Below are 19,678 nucleotides of genomic sequence, written 5' to 3' on the forward strand. Positions count from 1 at the left end.
TTTGCAAGTGTCTAGACTCAAAATGACTCCAAGAAAAGTGTGTTGTTTGATGTAAAATTGTTTTGCATACACTTGAAGACACAAAAGACACAATGTTTTGCTGTTTGGTCTTGAATGTTTGAATGTTTAAAATATGTCAAGCACAATTCTTATATCTGGCCAAGACAATAGTTGTTGATCCCACATAGGGTTTTACCCCCGAGGCTATGCTATTCAGAGCGGATACTTAGATGCTTGACCTCACTGGCTCCACCCTCGGCACTCACTTCTCGGGTCAGCCAAACATCAGTCCCCATGAAAACTCCCCATGGCGAACTTTGTATCTCTACTAAGAACCGTATGTGTGTGGGCCGCTACCAGAGGTCCGACCTCCTGCCCCAACAACTAGAAGGATTTGGGCTTCTAAAACAAAAAGGTGCTAGTAAGGGCATCCGCTCGTGTGGCCATACATGCGGCACTTTCAGCTCTGTAAATACAGAAGGCTCCCAGCCGGTAGGGGTTACGCCCTATAATCGATCAAATAAATTTGATCAAACGGGTTTATGGGGAGACATAGTGTCGGTATGAACTAATCAGCACACGTTATTCATAGTTTTCACCATGAATACATTTATTTATAGTGGTTCGGAAGAAGATGGCTTTTCTTTTGCTACCACTTGGGTCGTTCTCTTCTCACTAGTAGTCCTAATGACCAGACGAGAAGACAGGCCCTCTAAAGAATTAAACAAAAAGAGCCTATTGCTCAAGACACAAAAGACAATGATTCAATTTTAGTGCACCAATGGAAGTGTTTGCTAGTCTATGAAAACAAGACACACAATAAAAATAAAAAAAACCTTGCCAAGGACCTGCAACAAAGAGTTGTTAGTAGTTTGGATTGTTTGAAATAATCACCCCTTCCTGCAAACACACAAGTTAGGTAAATTTTAAAACCCAAAAGACTTTGTGAAAATAGGGGCCTTCAACCAAACGATTTTGCTTTTAAGACAAGCTGCACCAATTTTGTTAGCTAGATCTGAAAATGTTAGCTCAAAATAAACTAGATCTGAAACCCTAAATGCAAAATCCGAAAACTGAATCAATAAAATTTCAAAATTTTGAAACAGGCCATACATAGACGCGATTACCCCCGACGCAGACGCGACTCTGCGACACAAACGCGGTTTTGTGAGACACAGACGCGAGTAAAAATCACAGACGCTCTTTCCAAACACAGACGTGGGTAAAAATGACACAGACGCGCTTCTGTAACACAGACGCGCCTCCCTGGAACCTGCAAAATGAAATATTGCCAAAACACAGACACGGATCCAGTTGTCTCAGACGCGCCTGAAAATCAAAAACGCGATCCGAAAGTGCGCAGACGCGAAAATACCAAAAATGCTGCCGAAAATGTCCGATCTACAACTTCAAAAACACAAGATCTGCAACAAGGAGGTTAAATGCAAAGGGACAAGGGTCCCATCGGGCGTGCCAAAATGTGTATGGTGAAAATGGATAACAATAATAACAATATTGAAAGGCTAAATGAATTCAACCACAAAACCCTAGCCTAACAACAACAAAGATCCACCATAACATATGAAGATTACCTAAGACAATGCAAATCAAATGAAATCACAAAGATTATACCATCACATGTCCAATAGGGTTTTGATCTCCATTCTTCCTATCTCCATTGATCTTGCTTGATATATTTGCTCTCAGATTTTATGTGCACAAGAGCTCAACAAAGAACGGAATGTGGTTGCAAGTAGGATCATAGTGTAGTCAAAATGATCATTAGGGCCTTAAGTCATTAGCTCATCAGCTCATTAGGGTTTGATAATGAAGAAGGCATCTCCTTAAATAGAAGACACAATAAGAAATGGAGGGATAAGATTGAGAGGTGCAAAAAAGGAGGTCGGCTAGGTAGAAGAAATAGTAAAATAATGAAAGGGGTAGGTAGTGTATGAATTAAGAGATGAATGACATGTGTCATGGGTAGAAAAGGCTAATGAATTAATTAAATAAATAAAGATTTATTTAATTAATAGAAGAAATGAGATCAATTAAATAAATCAATATTTATTTAATTTAGGAAAAAGATAATTTAAATAAATAAATGTATTTATTTAAATGAGAAATAAGGCTAGAAGAGGATAAATGAATTAATTAAATAAACAAAGATTTATTTAATTAATAGAAGAATTAGGCTTAGATAATTAATATTTATTTAATTAGACTGGACAATTTTAGGTGTCTACAATTACCAAATAAATCCTAAACTTATAACAGATCTTGAAATCCAACCATACCAAAATCAAAATTAAATACCCAAACATTTGATTTCCATATTTATAAACATTAATTATAACATTTATATAAATTACCATCTCTTTAATCTAAGTTAATTGTTTGCTGATTGTTTGCAGTTTTAATTTTTAACTAAAACATTCGATTGTTTTAAATTTGAATTAGAGGAATACAACATTATCCTTTGAACAGCATAAATTAATACCGTGTACAATGGCGAACCACTCGGTTCAGTAAGCAGTATGGACGCTCTCACTCTCCCACGCTGGCAAATTGCTCTTCCCAGTACACTCAGCCATGGCAAGGTCCACAGAAGCAAGCACAGGCCTAATCTATCTCAAATTAGAGCTGCAACTGCTGGAGTGGATACAGACTTAAAGAATTTAGAAGCTGCCATTATAGCCGTAATTTTTTGATCATCTATCTGTTTTAGTATAATTTGATTGCCAGTTGGGTATTTTTCATGTGCTAAATATAAAATTGATCTATAACGAGTCACTGGCATTTGTTTTTATTTTATATTGCAAAACTTGAAAGCCTTTAGCGGTGAACCATAACAAACTACTAACATTTTTGCTAGAAAAACTGAAAACCCTCAATCAATTTGGTTGATTTTCTAACTTTTATTGGTAAAGATATTTTTACCATTTCTAAATTGCTTTTTTCTTTTCAAATCACACTTATAATTTCCCAGAGACCTGTGTAGTACACTTCATTTCCAGGCATCTGCTTGCGGTGAAGGCAGCACTATATAGAAAATTTTCAATTCACAAGCACGTTTCACTTTTAGCAAATAATTTAAACGAATGTTAAATAAATTTACGAAAGTCAAAATTTAATGAAAATATGCATTTAATCTCAGAAGAACATTACAATTGATACAGAACCTTGAATTGGAAAGCATGATTCACTCTCTATCACATAATTTAATCGAATTTTAAATAGATTCACCAAATGACTAAACCTAAACAAACGATGAAGATGATCTCAGAAGAATGTTGCAATTTGATACTGTTGAGACATGGACCAGCTAGGACTCGAACCTAGGACGTTCCATACGCTGCTGGAGTACTTTACCACTGAGCTACTGGCCCTCTTGGACCAGTCCATCGTCGGTCTGGGTGTGGCTTATTTCCAACACCAACAGATACAATGTAAACAAAAAGCTCTTAAATATAAAATTCACTCAATTTTAGTATAATTACACAATGGTGCCATTTAAGCGGCATTTAGATGTTTCACTCAACAGGCACTGCAAAGGAAATTTCAGAAGCATATGTTATATAATTCTTTTGACATAATTAATAAAGGGTTTTCTTGAAGAGAAAATACCAATAAATCTCTCGGGAAGAAGCAATGCTTACAGAATTTTAAAATGCAACAAAATAAAAATGGCACACCCACATTATACACAAGATTTTATTCTAGGAAAACTTAAAAAAAGCCCTATCAAAACAAAAATCACTTTATGTACTAACTCAGTTATTCATAACATGATAATATATTATACTTGTGTTCAATCCTAATCCATGTGTGATATTTCATATTATAGACACACTAATGCAGGAAACGACTAAGAGGTATTACAATACAGCAGGTATAAAAGTGTGGACTGAAAAGCCACCCATAAAGGTCCCTAATTGTAGCTGGGTGTATAATCTGCAAGAGATGTAAAACACTAAATGTATACCACACATATCCAATATACAGGATGCTACAGCTGTAATAAATTAACTTGTACAAGAGAAGAATATAAAAGGAGATATGTCACAAATATTTGATTATAATAAGTCATTTTGAGGTGACAAACCTCCAAATGACTTCAATGAAAACACAATTCATAATATAATGATAATAAACTAAACATTAGCTCCTCTATATTCTCATGCCACCTAGGTTAATTTAACTACCAATATAAGACTATATGAACAATCATTTTGATAGACACAAGCCAACTACTCATAACTCTATGCACACTATAGGATTAATGGCATAGCATGCCTCCGTCGTTCTCACAAGCATTGTCCTCAATGTTGATCAATTGTGGATATTTTTGCACAAAAGCTTTATCATCCTATGTGACATTTTTGACTGGTAAATTCTTCTATTCTATTAGTGTCCTAGTCCTTGTCTCCTTTGTGCGTGTTGATAAAATTAATTTAATTTATAAGATGGAACTTCCTTCTACATCTAGTGTAGGTAGCACTTTTTGTGTTAATTTTTTTTTGCTGATTAACTTGTTGCTTCATTTTGTTTTGTGCCTTTGCCTTGTTGTCCTTCTGACTAGAGAGTGCCTCTTGTTGGTGCTGAATGTGTTTCTCCATTGCTCTATCGTTTTGGTATACCTTGAGAAAAAAGCTAAAGTATGGTAGATAGTACCCTATTATTGATTGATTGATCTGCTGAGGATCTCTTTTAGGAGATAATCTTCTTGGCCCACCTTTCAAAAATAGCTTGCAGATTAAGCAATGTAAGAATCATCAACTACTGCACTTCCAATGATAATAATTGAGCCACACCTCTATCTACCCCATCGCTATCATCTTTTGCATTCGGTGCAAGCTTACCATTTGTGGATACTTTGCATGAAACCCTTCTAATTCAAATTCTTTACCCTCTAAGAGAAACAACATGAACAACTCCTAGAAGTTCATCTTAATTGTTCCGAAAGTGGTGAACCATTGGATTCCCAAAACAATATCTACTCAAGCCATGGGGATATCAAACACAGGACAATCAAGCATGTAGTCTCCCATGGTAAGTTTAATACAATGGTATTTCCTTGAATAACTGATTGTACCTCCATCTGCAGTCATAACTTGAAATTCTGGGGTTGGGTAAACAAAACAGCTCAATTATTTTGACAACTTACTATTGATGAAGTTATGATTACTCTCTAAGTCAATCAATTCTGTTACCTTTTGATTTCAAGGGAACCCAATGCCTTAGGGATTTGTGGGGTACTAATACTCGACAAACAATGGCAAGACTTAGTTGGCTGGACATCTTTTGAGTCCTCTACCACCACTATTGCCTTTTCTTCACCCCATTCTTCATCATAGGTGCCTTCAATGTAGAACAATCTCTCCTTAGCACATTTATGTCTATCATTGTATTTTCCATCATAGCTGAAACATGGTCCTTTGGCCCTTTTCTTTCATTGTATTGATGCGTCAATCTCATAGAAGTCAATTTTGGCTTTCTTGACAATGCATCTGCCACTATGTTCTTCTTACCTTTGACATACTCTAAGTCAAAACTGTAAGTTTGTAGCTTGCCCATTCTTTTTTTTTTTAAGCAAAAGGCCAAGGCCTATAATATATTAATTATAATATAAAAGAGATTACAATATATACGGAATAGACGAGAGGGAAAGAAAGGACACCCTCCATTCTAGGATGATAGAAACATTTGACCCCTAAGCTACTAAATCTTCCACAATATGAAGGACAGAGAATACATTACAGCCCGAAATACATGGTAATAGTATTGCAAAATAAATCTGATCGGGAAGGATGATCAGAGAAGAAAGATAATGTTCCTTAGCATCTCCTTGACTTCTACCATTACTAGCTGAAGACACTACATCCTCCATCAAAATCAACCATCCTCTGATAAAATGCTCAAAAACAGAGAGGCTTCGAAGCCAACCATTCAACCAACCTCCAGCTGAGACGACCAAGTAGGGATAAAATGCCTAGATATCATTCACGACCACTACTCACTCAAACCGACCAAAACCATCTCTGGCACTTCCCAAAAGCTAAATATCAGTCTGCTATCTCCATCAAAACACCCGAGCTCTCCACCAAAATCTGCAGTGAGTGCACCTACTGAGAAAGCCTCGACCCCAAAACTCTGTGAACACTGACTATTGTGCAATTCCTGATTCGTGAGAAGAAGCTGCTTCACTTGGCCGAGGAAAGGAGATTGAAAGCCCAAAGAAGTCAATCATTGCAAACTCCCTCAAGATCCATACCTCTGTGAACTTGTAAGAACCTCAAAAGGCCCTCAACTGAGACAACTAACGTTTTGCTGAACTTGTTGCGTTTCAAGTGTGTTCTTTGCAAATAATGACAACAAATAGAATTTTGACAATCTTAAGCACAAAAGCAACTAATTGTATTTGCTGGAAATCAATTTATATTCAACAACACTGATCAAACCCTCATTACATCTGTTCATCATTTATTTAATACTCAAATAAAAATAACAAGAAGCTAGAGAAGAACTGATAAATACCAGTATATTCTGTTAAAACCCTTATTTTTCCTATTGCTGGTCATGCACAGATTTTATGACAGCAAGCTGCAATTTATTTTAAACTAACCCGAAATACTCGCATGTTATCCTGATGGAAAGACATTGGCAAGGCGTCCCTTTTGGCATTTGTTTCGGAATTTTTGGACGACTCCTCAGCAAAAATCGTACCCTTTCAAGGAAGAAAGGTACGGCAGATCAGCAAGCTGTACATGCACAAAACCCCCATCTGTCACACACTTATTCCTGCCTCTGTTCTAACTCTGCGGCTGCAATCAATCTTTTGCATAAAAATTAATAAACCCCTTTCCAATCTGTTCAATCTTGGTTTCTGGATAAAACCAACTGAAAGGGCAAGATCAGCTAATATTTCACAACCTCTGATGTTGTTGCACAAGAATCCCACGTTTTCCTGTACCGATACCTCTGATCACTGCAGAAGAATCTTCTGTTGAAACCCTAGGCCAACACTCCTCTCAAAGCTCCAAACAAAAAATATCAAAACTTAGCATAATGAAAAGAAGACCTAAAATCTTCTTTAATCTTCTCCATTTAGGGTTGGCGCAATTCCCAAGAAAGGTGCGACTTGGCCTTTAATGATGTTTTAACTTTTATTATTTATTTTTGACTATTGAAGTGTCAAAAATAAATCATCTTCCATTTAATATAAAAACTGGCCCCATCTGATGAGAAATAGACCCTCACTTAAGTTATAACTTAGAGTGACTTTTTTAAAACATTAAAACATTAAAGTTCGCCATTTAATATTTAATTAAAAATAATTAAATATTAATATCTCTCTAAGTATTCATCAGAAATGCCTGCCGTCTGAATTGGAGACTGCCAAACCATAATCTGTCCTTGCCCAACCTACTAGCTATAAAGAGCAGGACTGCTAAAAATAGAAAGTATCTCAAACGGAGTCCTGGAGACCTCAAACGAAGACCAGACCTGGAGTGCTTGCTCTGAAGGTGGTGAATCAAACTTTGGAGGACCCTCTACCCAACCTCATCAACCTACGAGGGTCAGTGATAGGCTAATCTACTCAGCTGACAGATGTCAACTAGAAGGGGACATTATAGAACTTAGCTACCACTATTGACATTAGTGGTTCTCCAATTAACCATGCAAATTGATGTACCCAAGAAAGGAAGGGGTGATGAGAAGGGCAATTTATACCATGGATGAAGGAGAAGCACACTACCTTGGGGGTGGAATCAAACAGAAAGTAATCCCTATTCAAGAAGCCTCCCCACCATATATCTCCATTGAACATATCGTATTTGTCCAATTGGAGATTCAATTCATCCCAAGTATAGGCAAAAGAATGAGCGAAAGCTCCCATTACCAACTTAGTGAGTTTCTGCGACTGTGATAAGTCCATAATATTAGTTGCAAATCTGGATGCGACGATGTTTGGTGAAGCGAGTGGGTTTGAAGCTATCCACTCTTCCCCAATAATAGTCCTTACCGCCCATTCTATTGTACCCCTCGAGATTGCAAAAGTGTCTGACATGATGATCTGGTGAACAAATGCAAACCGCATTGGTTTGTTGGGACTCCCTTGCAGATGAATTCGCAAAGCCATGAACCGACGAAGCAAATAGAGCCCAGAAGCACTCACAACACCCACCCAAACCTTACCGCAAACCACCTTGGACTGCTGCAAAACCACCCTCGACAGAAACCTTCCACAAATGGAAAAAAATTGGCTTGAATTAATAAAAATACCAGCCAACTTGCAGGACCCGATAAGCCTGATTGTAGAAATGCCCAACCTATCTTTGGCCTCATATTTCAAGAACTTTCCCATGTGCAAAATCCTCTGAATTCCACAATATCATGTGATCAATCTGAAACCCGAAGCTTGGAATGACCTTCACCTAGCGTTGCTGTACTATGCAATAATCTCTGCCCTAGATTCATAGATAATCAACGTAAAATTCATTATTGTTTGATAACCCTTGAAGCCGCCAATTTAGAAAAAATGTGGGAGTAAATCCTCGATTAATTGGAGGCTTATCTACAACTCGTTTAAGGCTACGATTATAGGCTCTCTACTCCCGCTTGTCAAAGTATAGTTCCTATGATAATCTGTTGCCACTTAATCTCCTGCCATGTGCACTATTACGCTATGAAATGACTTTCCCATAAAATGTGGATGAAGATCTCTGAATTATATACACTATTAGTGCGAAGGACTCCTTAGATTGATTGCCCACATGGTACCTTTCAGATGTCATATCCAGATGACTTACAAAGTAAATTGATTTGACGGTAACTGCACTTCGGCCTACAAAAATTATATTCTGCCGAAAGAGAGGAGATTGAGGAAGTTCGTGCCAACACTTTTATACGTGCACATGGGTAGAGCCCCTTATGAAATTAGGTATTTTTGCGTGTGAAATCCTTCCCATTTTTTGAAGGATATAAGTAATTGCCCCCTAGGTAGTAAACCACAACTATGCCAATTCTGCAATCATCACAAAATAAGGTTAAAGAGAAGATTATTAAACTTGAAACAAATCCCTCTCTGATTGCTCCCTTTGTGATTTGATTTTGAGGAATTCCATCTGAGATAGCACCACCTTTTTTGATTCTTGTTCACACCCCATATTTGCCAAAATATCTGCCAACCTATTAGCTTCTCTGTTACAGTGCACAATTTGATAAGGAACTAGAGAAGGAATTAATTCTCTTGCTTTTTGAATAATGTAGTCTAACTACCAATTGGGAGTTTGCTTCTTTAGGAGTGCAGATATGATATTCTGAGAGTCCCCTTCTATTATTAGATTGTTGGCCTTATATTTGATTGCTAATTTGATACCGAGAAGGAGTGCCTTTGCTTCTGCAATGTTATTAGAACCATTCAGGATCCTCCCATAACCTGCTACCAGGATTTTGCCCTCTTGATTTCTGATGACACAACCAATTCCTGAAATTCCTGAAATTCCTGGGTTCCCTTGAGCTGCACCATCAAAGTTCAGTTTTGAAAACCTGTCATTGGGGGGTTTCCATCTAATTTCTTTTCTGTCGATTCTAAATTCTTGTTTGCACATTAGACTCCCCTTGAATGGAAGCTTAATGTATTTCCATTTTTTCAATATGTTATCATCCCAAGACGAGAAGAGTGAGTTTAATTTCTTCTTTCTGGTTGTGTATGCATTAACTGCCTCTAATATTGTTGTCTCTATTCTGAGCTTCATATCTGATATCTTATTTTTCTCCTTTCTAAAGATACGTTTGTTCCTTTCCCACCAAATATTCCAGATCAAGACTACTGGGGCTACTTCCCAAATGACTGCCAACTTGGACTCTTTATGAAGTCTAGGCCAAGCGTCAAAGACTTCTGAGACTGACTGTTGTAGGGGGGAAGTCCAATCTAGTTTGAGGAGAAGCCAATTCCAACATTCTTGAGCTACTTCACACTGTAAGAGTTGATGATATGTAGTCTCAATGTTTGTATTGCACAATATGCATTGGAAAGGTGGGGCTATTCTCAGTAAAGCCAATCTGTCACTAGTAAAGATGCACCCTTTTAAAGCAAGCCACGCAAAAGCTCCAGCCTTTTGCAAATTACAATCATTCCAACAGAAGGTAAACTTTCTTGGTGAGGGAGTGGAGTCATGATTAGAGAAGACTTTCAGACCTTCCTTGACCGAATAAGCCCCAGATTTTGATGGAGTCCATACAATTCTATCATCATTTTCTTTGTAGAAGATATGTCTAAACTCTAGTTCTGAAGCAAGTTTCTGTTTTTTAAGTTGGGGAACTGGTAATTGTGCAAAGGATTTCCATTTTGCTTTCATCTTGCCTTTGATAGAGATGACATTAAAGTAATCCCTCATTGAACAACCCCAAGCATTTTGCAAGAAAATTTTAATGTCCTCTAACCCCTGGATGTTGATCAAGGCCGGGTAATTGTTCCATGGGTCCTCCCAAAATCTTGCTAGTCTTCCATTATGCACTACCCAAGATAGATTTAGTAACATGTGCCCTCTACAGCTCACAATAAAATTCCACATTTTTGATCCTTTGGAGGATTAGACAGAGTGAAGATCCTTTCAGGTTCATTGGAATCAAGATATTTGCCTCTAATAATAGAAGCCCGGATGGATGAGGAATTTCCATAAAGTTTCCATGCTAGCTTTGCACCAAGAGCAATATTCATGTCTTCAAAGTTTGGAATGCCCACTCCCCTGTGCCTTTTAGGAACACACACCTTTTCCCAAGCTAGAAGGTGAATTTTATTCTGGGGGTCTCTATTTCCTTTCCATAAGAACTTCTTGAGATGAGACTCAAGTTCATCTCTAGTTTTTGAAGGCATAGGTAAAACTAACATGATATAACTGGGGATAGAAGACAACAGTGACTTGATTAGTAATATCCTACTAGCAAGAGATAACCAATTACTCTTCCAAGAGTCCATCTTGTTCTTAATAGTTGAAATGATTGAATCCCAATACTGATTTCTGTTCACACCTGAGAACAAAGGGATACTCAAATATTTACAGGAAAGCTTGGCCTGTTTGAATCCTAGGGTACTGATCAATTTTTTTACCAAGATGGGAGAGCAATGAAATAAGAAAACTTTGGATTTTGCCTCGCTCACTTTCCGACCAGACACTTCACAATAAGACTAGAGGACTTTTTTGATGTTCTTGGCTACCTTAACCGAAGCTTCCCCAAACAGAATAGTATCATCAGCGAATAGGTAGTGAGTGAGGACTACTTGTGTTTGAGGAATATGAATCCCCCTCCATATTGTGGACTCCTGACTTGCTGATATCATTCTGCTTAGGGCTTCGTCCATAATGATGAAGAGAGACAGAGGTAAAGGATCTCCTTGTCTCACACCTTGAGAGGACGAGAAAAAACCCACTGGAGATCCATTCAACAAAACTGAGAACTTTGCACCCGAGATGCAAGAAAGAATCCATTTGCTCCAAGCTATTGAGAACCCACATCTAATAAGAACTTGGTGTAAGAAGTTCCAATTTACTCGATCATATGCCTTTAGCATGTCCAGTTTGATCATCATTGCTTCTATTTTATGCTCCATGATTGTGTGAACTGCTTCATGTACCACCAGTTCTCCTTCTGCAGTTTCCCTACCCTGGACAAAACCCCCTTGCTGTTTCGAGATGATCCTGGGAATAAATTGTGCCAACCTCAAAGAAATGGTTTTTGAGATGATTTTATAAATCGTGTTACATAACGATATCAGTCTGAAATCTGCAAAGGTTGAAGGATTGGACATCTTAGGGATGGGAACTATAAGAGTAGTATTAAACTGAGATAGCATTTTGCCATTTTTCTTGATTCCTCAACCACTCTCCAAATGTTTGATCCCAAAAAACTCCAGCATTTTTTGAAGAAGAGGGTAGGGAAACCATCAGGCTTTGGAGACTCGTCCGGATGCATAGAGAAAACTGTCTGTCTTATTTCTTCTAGAGAAAAAGGTTTCAAGAGGAGCAAGTTGTCTTGGTCATTGATTAACTGGAGGATATGCTGGAGGATGTCCTTTGATTTTTGTTTGATATCTTCCCTTTTTGGAACCCCATTTGTAAATAGTGTGGTAAAGAAGGAAACTGCTTCTTGCTGAATCTTTTCTACATCCACTATGATATCACCAACCTCATTCTTTATTTGGTATATTTGATTGCTAGCTCTCCTCATTTTTACCGAAGCATGGAAATACTTTGTGTTTCTGTCTCCTTCTTGTAGCCACGTTTCTCTAGACTTTTGTTTCCAATATAGCCCCTCTCTTGCCAAGATCTCTTGAAGCTGAGCATTTAGGTCATTTTGCAGCTTGTAGGTGTTCTCATCTATTCCATCTTGGATGATGAGTACATTTAATTCTTTGATCTTGTTTTCTATTTGACTTTTTGCTTGAAAGATGTTTTGGAAAGAAGATATGTTCCACTCTTTAATTTTTAGTTTTATCCATTGAAGCTTTTTACAAAACTGAAACATCCGACTTCCTTGAACAAAAGGCGCATCTTGTTACCTCTCATTAAGATCTTTTTACCTCTCATTAAGATCTTTTTGGTTAGGAAAATACTTTAGACCATTATGATTAGTTTTGACAACAAATTTTCCTCCAACCAAGTATTGTCCAAACTTAGTCAAAACATTCATGACGGCTAACATTTCTTTATCATAAATGGAATAGCTTCTCTCTACCCCTCTCAACTTCCTACATTGAAAGGAAATTGGATGCTTATTTTGCATCAATACATCACCAATCCCTACACCTAAAGCATCACATTTAAGCTTAAAAGGCTTTGTGAAGTCTCTTATGGCCAAAACAGGACAAAAGCTCATCACCTTATTGAGCTAATCAAAAGTTTGCTGCATTGAATTAGTCCATGAAAATGCTCCCATTTTTGTCAAATCAATAAGAGGACCAGCCAACTATGAAAACCACTTCACAGGTTTTCTGTAGAAGCCACATAAACTAAAGAATCCTCTGAAATGAGTGAGAGTCTTTGGTAGTGGCCAATTCAAGATGGCCTGAATTTTCTCTTTATCAACTTTTACACCATTAGAGCTGATTACATGTCACAAATACAAAAATTTGTCATAGAAAATTCACACTTTTTGGCAAACAAATGTTGGCCTCCAGATTCCCAATAAATCATCCAATGCCTCATGTGCTCTTCCCAAGTCTTACTATATATTACAATATCATCAAAGAATACTAAAACAAATTTTCTAAGCTGCTATTGAAGACTTGGTTCATGCAAGATTGGAATGTTGCAGGTGCATCAGTCAAACTGAAAGGCATGGCTAAGAACTCATAATTTCCAAAGTGACATGAGAATGCAGTTTTATGGTTGCCTTCTTTAACTCTGATTTGCTGATATGCAGATCTTAACTCTACTTTGGAGAAATAGGCTGCACCATGTAACTCATCAATGAGCTCATTAATCCTTGAAAGTGGATACCGATTCTTGATGGTCTCCATGCTTAGAGCATGATAATCTATGCACATGCACATAGTTCCATCCTTCTCTAGTACCATAAAAAATGCAAAGGGACTTTTGCTAGGACGAATGTGTCCCATCTCAGGGAGCTCCTTAATAGCCTTTTCTATCTCTTCCTTATTCCTTCTAGGATGGCAATAAGGAGTGGTAATGATGGGCTTTGCTTCTTTGTCTAACTCAATTATTTGCTTTATTCCCCTACTGGTGGTCTTCTTGGAGGCATTCCAGTAAAAACTTCCTTGTGCTTATCCAACAAAGTTAGAACATCTACATGATATTCTCTCATATTTCTTCAAGAATGGGTAGGCATGATCAAGCATTGGGTTTCCCACTCTACTTAGTCATGATGTTAATGTCCCATCTATCTTTGTTCTAAATGAAACCCTACATTCACAAATTATATTTAGAGTAAGAGAGATGACTTACAAATAATTAATTCTTCATTATACCTTTAAATAGATATCCTGCAATCACCATATGGAGAACACAAGTGCATATACATATGCATAATACATATAAATCCAATGATATGGTTAGAATTAATAAACATGTTTCCTTCGTTTCTATTTATTATCAAACAATAGTGTAATTATAGAGATGGGTTCATGATAGGTTTGACCAAGCTATCCCATACTAAGCCCAAGAGTGGGACTTTGACGCTCTTGGCTTCGGTGGCAGGACTTCGACATCCACCCAAGATATCCCACTTAGTGGGATACTTGTCTTGCTTCCCTATCCTTGACTCATCCCCTAGAGTTAATAACCCTTTATGGTAAGGAAGGCATGGAGAGCGTAGTGGGGTCCTTTGTTGTCCAATCTAAGCCCAAGAGTGGGATTTTGACCCTCTTGGCCTTGGTGGCAGGACTTTGACATCCACCCAAAGTATCCTACTTAGATGGCAACCTTCCACCCTCTTACCTACTTCTCCTCCCTCCTATCTATGAAGAGATTCGTTATTAGATTACATATAAATTAAGGTGACTATTCTATCAATTGTTGCCATAAATACTGATATAATGGTGCTAAGTTCCTACTTATACAAATTATTTGATAGTGATATTGCAGTCATTAGTGCTATATATTTATTATTTTTAGTGAATCAGAATTGGACTGCATTTATAATCCTACTTCCTCAATTATCTATTTAGTGTTTATCAAAATTACCAGAGAACAATGATCATATCATTTAGTGTTATCATTAATAGCAAGTGAATGTTATTCACACTATCTAGTGCTGTTTGAATAACAATAGAACAGTGATCATATCATTTGGTGTTATCATAAATAACCAGTGAAGAGTATTCAGACTATCTAGTGTTATCTGACTAACAATAGAAAGTGATTATATCATTTAATGCTATCAAGAATAACAAGAGAGAATCATCATATTATCTAGTGTTCAGAATAATAATAGATGGTGATAATACTGCATCCAAATTTATTGTGAACAAGATTACAGTAATCTGGACAATGCTAGGTGGTACGGACTGTTACAAGACATTAGTTGGGGGGTGTGATATCCCCGATGTAATTAAATAATAAATCTAATTACTTTGTTGTAAGGCTCAATTTTAATAACAAATATTTCGGGCCCTTTTTAGTTAATTAGATTAGGCAAGTTTTGGTTGGTCATGTCAGCCCGTTTGTAACCCTTCGGGAAGTTTCCCGGAGCCCATATATTTGGCCGTGTTAGTCATTGTTGGGGGTATGGGAGTTTTGATATTTATTTTCTCTTGTGCGAATTCCTGTTGGAGTTCTGGTTACTGCCATTTCGGAGGTGAAAGACCCTCCTTATTTGGTACTTGCAGTTTTGGTGGGATTCACCTCTCACCCTATCCTGCCTTGTATTCATTCCGGATCTGGCAAATCTTGAAATATATCATTGCTTACTTTCTCCAGTTGCGTATCTGTTAATTTGGATTTACATGCATAAGGGGAACAAATAATATTCCGAACCCGTTACTCCGGAAACCCACAACACAACTGCTGCAGTTCACCAAACCTCGGCATCTTTACCCAATCCGCACCACCGTATGGCCTTCACCGTACACCTTCAGCACCACCGCACAGCCTGCTCTGCAACACCGTACGGCCAGCCCTACACCATCATGCGCCGGCTCTGCACCACCGTACGATTAGCCCTACACCACCGTACGACCTGTCCTGCACCACCGTACGACTAGCCCTACACCACTGTACGACCTTCTTGGTGCTATCGTACGGCATGCCCCTGCACTACCGTGTGGCCTGTTGCGCCACCGTACAACTTCCTTGACCCTACCGTACGACCAAACCACTGTACGACCCTGCTCCAACCCCACCGTACGTTTGCCTCCCTCGCTGGTGCGGTCAGGGAACATTACAGGGGGACAGTGTATCAGTTCATACCTGCGACCCTTCTGGCCTAAATGCAACTTACAGCTTCTGCAGTGGCTTGGGAACTTCCACAGTGGGTGTCTTTTCCTTCCTGTATTTCTTCGATGCCCTCCCAAAATGGTTGGGAGCCTTCTTTTACTGTTATTTGCAAAAGATGTGTTCCTTCCTATCCAACCAATGTTTCCTTTCATTGGTACGTTGCATGACTTAAACTGATTTGTTAATTCTAATAGGATCGCCGTGTTACTACAGATCATCTTTTGTTAAGATCAGATTATTAATAGGTAACTGATGTTAGTTGCTAATCGGGTAGTAGTATTGTTAAATTAATATTATAATTAAATAATCAAAATGGATAAATAGTCATGACCATAATAAATTAATAATCATAAGGAATAAATAATATTGCTTAATACAAATATGTATATTGTCATACAATTATTGTGTTACATCAGCAAGGTCGACCAAGACTTAGGAATTGATATTTATAGTAGAAAGGAATTAATACATCTCATTAAAGGGTCGGGGTATGACATGATGGAATAAACTCTCCATCCTTTTGGTTGTAAGAACATGAGGAGTTCCATTCGAAATACCCCTAAACACCACCTTATCATCAACATGGTTTCAAAATTTTGAGTAATTTCACCCAATGAGTGAAGCCATTGGACACCCAACACAACAACTATGTCTCCTATGCTCACCACATAAAAATCATCCTTCACTTCATAATTCCCAAGTAAGAGGCTTGTAATGTCCCCTTCTCCGCAGTGATTAGTTTAGTTGGCTGTTAGCCTATTTCGGAGGCCCGTAGGCTAGTCAGGAGCAGAAATTAGGGTTTCTTATTTTCTAGGAGGATTCTTTGGTGTTTTTAGGGGGTGTATGTGGGAGTTTGACAGTTTGGGTTCTGGATTCCTTCTGGGTTTTCAGAGAGCTTCAAGATGGTTCAACATGCATCTGCATCGGGTGACTTTTTTCGGACTTGCTATTTTTAGTAAGTGTGACGATTGCTCAAAATGTGGTTAAAATCACTTTGGAAACACTTACTATTTTTAGCAGTATGCTATTTTTAGTAAGTACTATTTTTAGCAGTTCTTTTTTTAGTAGGATGTCAGCAGACCTATTCAGATGGCTATTTCCGACAGGTCAGTTTGAGCAGTTGGTCTTCCAAGCATTTTTTGGTGCTATTCTTGGCAAGGGTTCTTCAGCTGAGTCCAGTGACTATTTCTGGTAGGGCAATTCTCTCGGGCTTGTTTCCCCATATCCTTGGAGCTTGTTTTGGCAGGTTTAGTATTTGATGAAAAATGGTGTTTTGAATTAAATTATAACTTAAGGCAAAGGTTGGACGATTTATTTAAAGGGATTGCTTAAGTTATATTGATATCTAAGTCATTTCCTTAATTATATATTGGGTGTAATGTCCCCATTTTAGCAGACTTGGATTTTGTGAGATTAGCCTATTATCTTGACCCTCGTGGGCTAATGTGTTGGATAGAGGGTCTTTTGAGGATTGGTATCATCTCCAGTGTTCAGAGTGCTTCAGTTTGGTCTTCGTTTGGCATCATTCGGACATCATTTGCTCTACTTCCTATTTTTAGTAAGTCTTGGGATGTTAGAGATGGACCCCTGCTATTTTTAGTAAAGGGGGTATGGTCATATGCAGCTTCATCATGTCAGCTCCCAGTTCAGACGACGTTCAAAATTGTTGAATATTAATGGAGATATTAATGTTTATTTAGTTTAAATAAACATTAATGTTTTGAGCTTATATTATTAAGTTATGATATAATTTATATTATAACTTAAGTAAGGGTCCAAGTATCATTAAAGGGGACCATTTAATTAATTAATTGTGGCTCTTTTACCAAGGTGAAATATTAAATGACAAAGTGAAAATATTATATTATTAAATGTCATTTAATATCATTAATTGATTTAAGGCCTTATTGGAGAAAATCAAACCTTCATGGGAAATATATATAAGGCTTTTGAAAAGAAGAGAAGGGGGATTGATTATGTGATTGGAGTTTTTGATTGAAGTTTCTCTGGAGCATTGAAGTGTAGAATACCAAGGGTTTCTGCAGGATTCAAGGCTTGTCGGCATTGGAGAGCGTGGCTTCTTCATTGTAACAGCATATAGAGGGTGTGCAATATCATCTGATTCTGCTTGTGAGAATTGGCTTCATCCAGAAGTCAATATTGAGCTGATTGGAGGGTTTATTTCAGAGTTTGTTTGCAGATTGAAAGAGACTACAGTGCGCTACAGTGCCATGAACAGTGCGCATGAACAGTGCGCTACAGTGCCGTGAACAGTGCGCATGAACAGTGCGCTACAGTGCCGTGAACAGTGTGCATGAACAGTGCCATGAACAGTGCGCTACAGTAGTTTGAGTTCTATAGAAGGGGATTTAGAAAGGTTGAACAGCTATATATATTTGACAAGGGATTTGCATATAAGGAGAATCAAACCAATATATCAAGGCAGCCATTGAAATTCCAGGTTTTCTATCTATGGTCATTGTATTAGAAAATCATTACTTCATTGCATCATTTTCTATTATGATTATATCATGAAATACTTGGAGGTTGCATATGTTTAATGGAGATATAATTTGCACATTCCACATTCATGGTAACATTCAATATTGATCAGCCACTTAGCTTTCATGCCAATTGTTTGCTTAAATGCCTAATGGCTGTAGGTATACATTGGGATGCATGACAAGTGTTTGTTTTAATGTCAACTAGCTGTACTAGTTAATTTCAGTCATTACATATGTGTGGAAAGGTCTAAAACAGCTAGTATATCATTTCTATAACAACTTTGCATTGTTAGAAGCTTTCCATAACTTCATTTGCAGCCTACAAACTCAGAGAAGATAATAAAAATTCATAATAGCGGCTTCAAACATTGTATGCCAAGTGTTTGACAATATTCCTTGGGGTTCAAATAAGCGAAACAGGGTCAGATTAGCCAAGGGATATTACATTGGGCGATTTATTGTTGAGGAAAAATACTTTATAAAATGAAATATTAATAAGGCAAGATGGGCACCTTATGGAGAAATAAGTTAATTTCATAATATATTTCACTTATCTACCTTGGATGCCACATTATGATTTTATTGTCATTTTTATAAAGTATATTTGGTCCTATGAGAAGGTCGATTTGGAGAAAGGAGAAATGAAATGTAATTTCAAAATAATGTGAAGTGAATGTGCGTTTGAGTTTGGCGTTCATTTGGAGACACAAAGTCTATAAATAAAAGTGTTGGGCTCTTGTTTTTGGTATCCAAGAATTTTTATAATGAAATGCTGCTGAAATGTAGAGTGAAAGCTTCGGGGAACACTTACCTCCTAGCCATAGCTTGATTTCTTGCTTGCAATACAGCAACTAGTCGAGCCAGAGACTGCTCTTCATTCAGAGGAGTGGATTGAAGATAATTTTGCAGATTTATATATTAGATTTCTGATTTTTGGGAGTGCTGTAGTGTGTTCTTGTTGCTAGTCGCGGAGTGTGCTGAAGTGGATTTTGGGTCACAGGTCTCAGTGTGTCATTCTCCTCGTTTTGGGTATTTCACCTATCTTTCTTTATGGTTTAGGCGATTCATTTTGTAAGTTTATAGAGCTTAAAATGGTGTGTTGGATTTTATTTTTGCAAAATCGTACCCCAGCTGGCCGTACCATGTGGCTGAGCGCTTTGGAATGCATGCATAAATTATTGGGGTCGGTTTGCCATGTTTTGTTGTCCTAGGAAT

General features: G+C 37.6%; 1 protein-coding gene across 3 annotated transcripts in view; it reads left to right on the top strand.

Annotated features, from left to right (window-relative positions):
* The first annotated feature begins 2,465 nt into the window (after window positions 1-2,465).
* Window positions 2,466-19,678, top strand: part of LOC131036194 (uncharacterized) — a 272,281-nt gene continuing 255,068 nt past the window's right edge. The window contains exon 1 of one of the 3 annotated variants that reach the window (XM_057968026.2): window positions 2,466-2,699. In XM_057968026.2, coding sequence (XP_057824009.2) covers window positions 2,538-2,699 — 162 coding nt within the window. In that variant the 5' untranslated portion in view covers window positions 2,466-2,537. The remainder of the gene's footprint in view (window positions 2,700-19,678) is intronic. The other 2 variants (XM_057968025.2, XM_059213011.1) reach the window with 2 other exon arrangements.

Source organism: Cryptomeria japonica, chromosome 10, assembly GCF_030272615.1.
Source record: "Cryptomeria japonica chromosome 10, Sugi_1.0, whole genome shotgun sequence".
Classification (NCBI taxonomy): domain Eukaryota; kingdom Viridiplantae; phylum Streptophyta; class Pinopsida; order Cupressales; family Cupressaceae; genus Cryptomeria; species Cryptomeria japonica.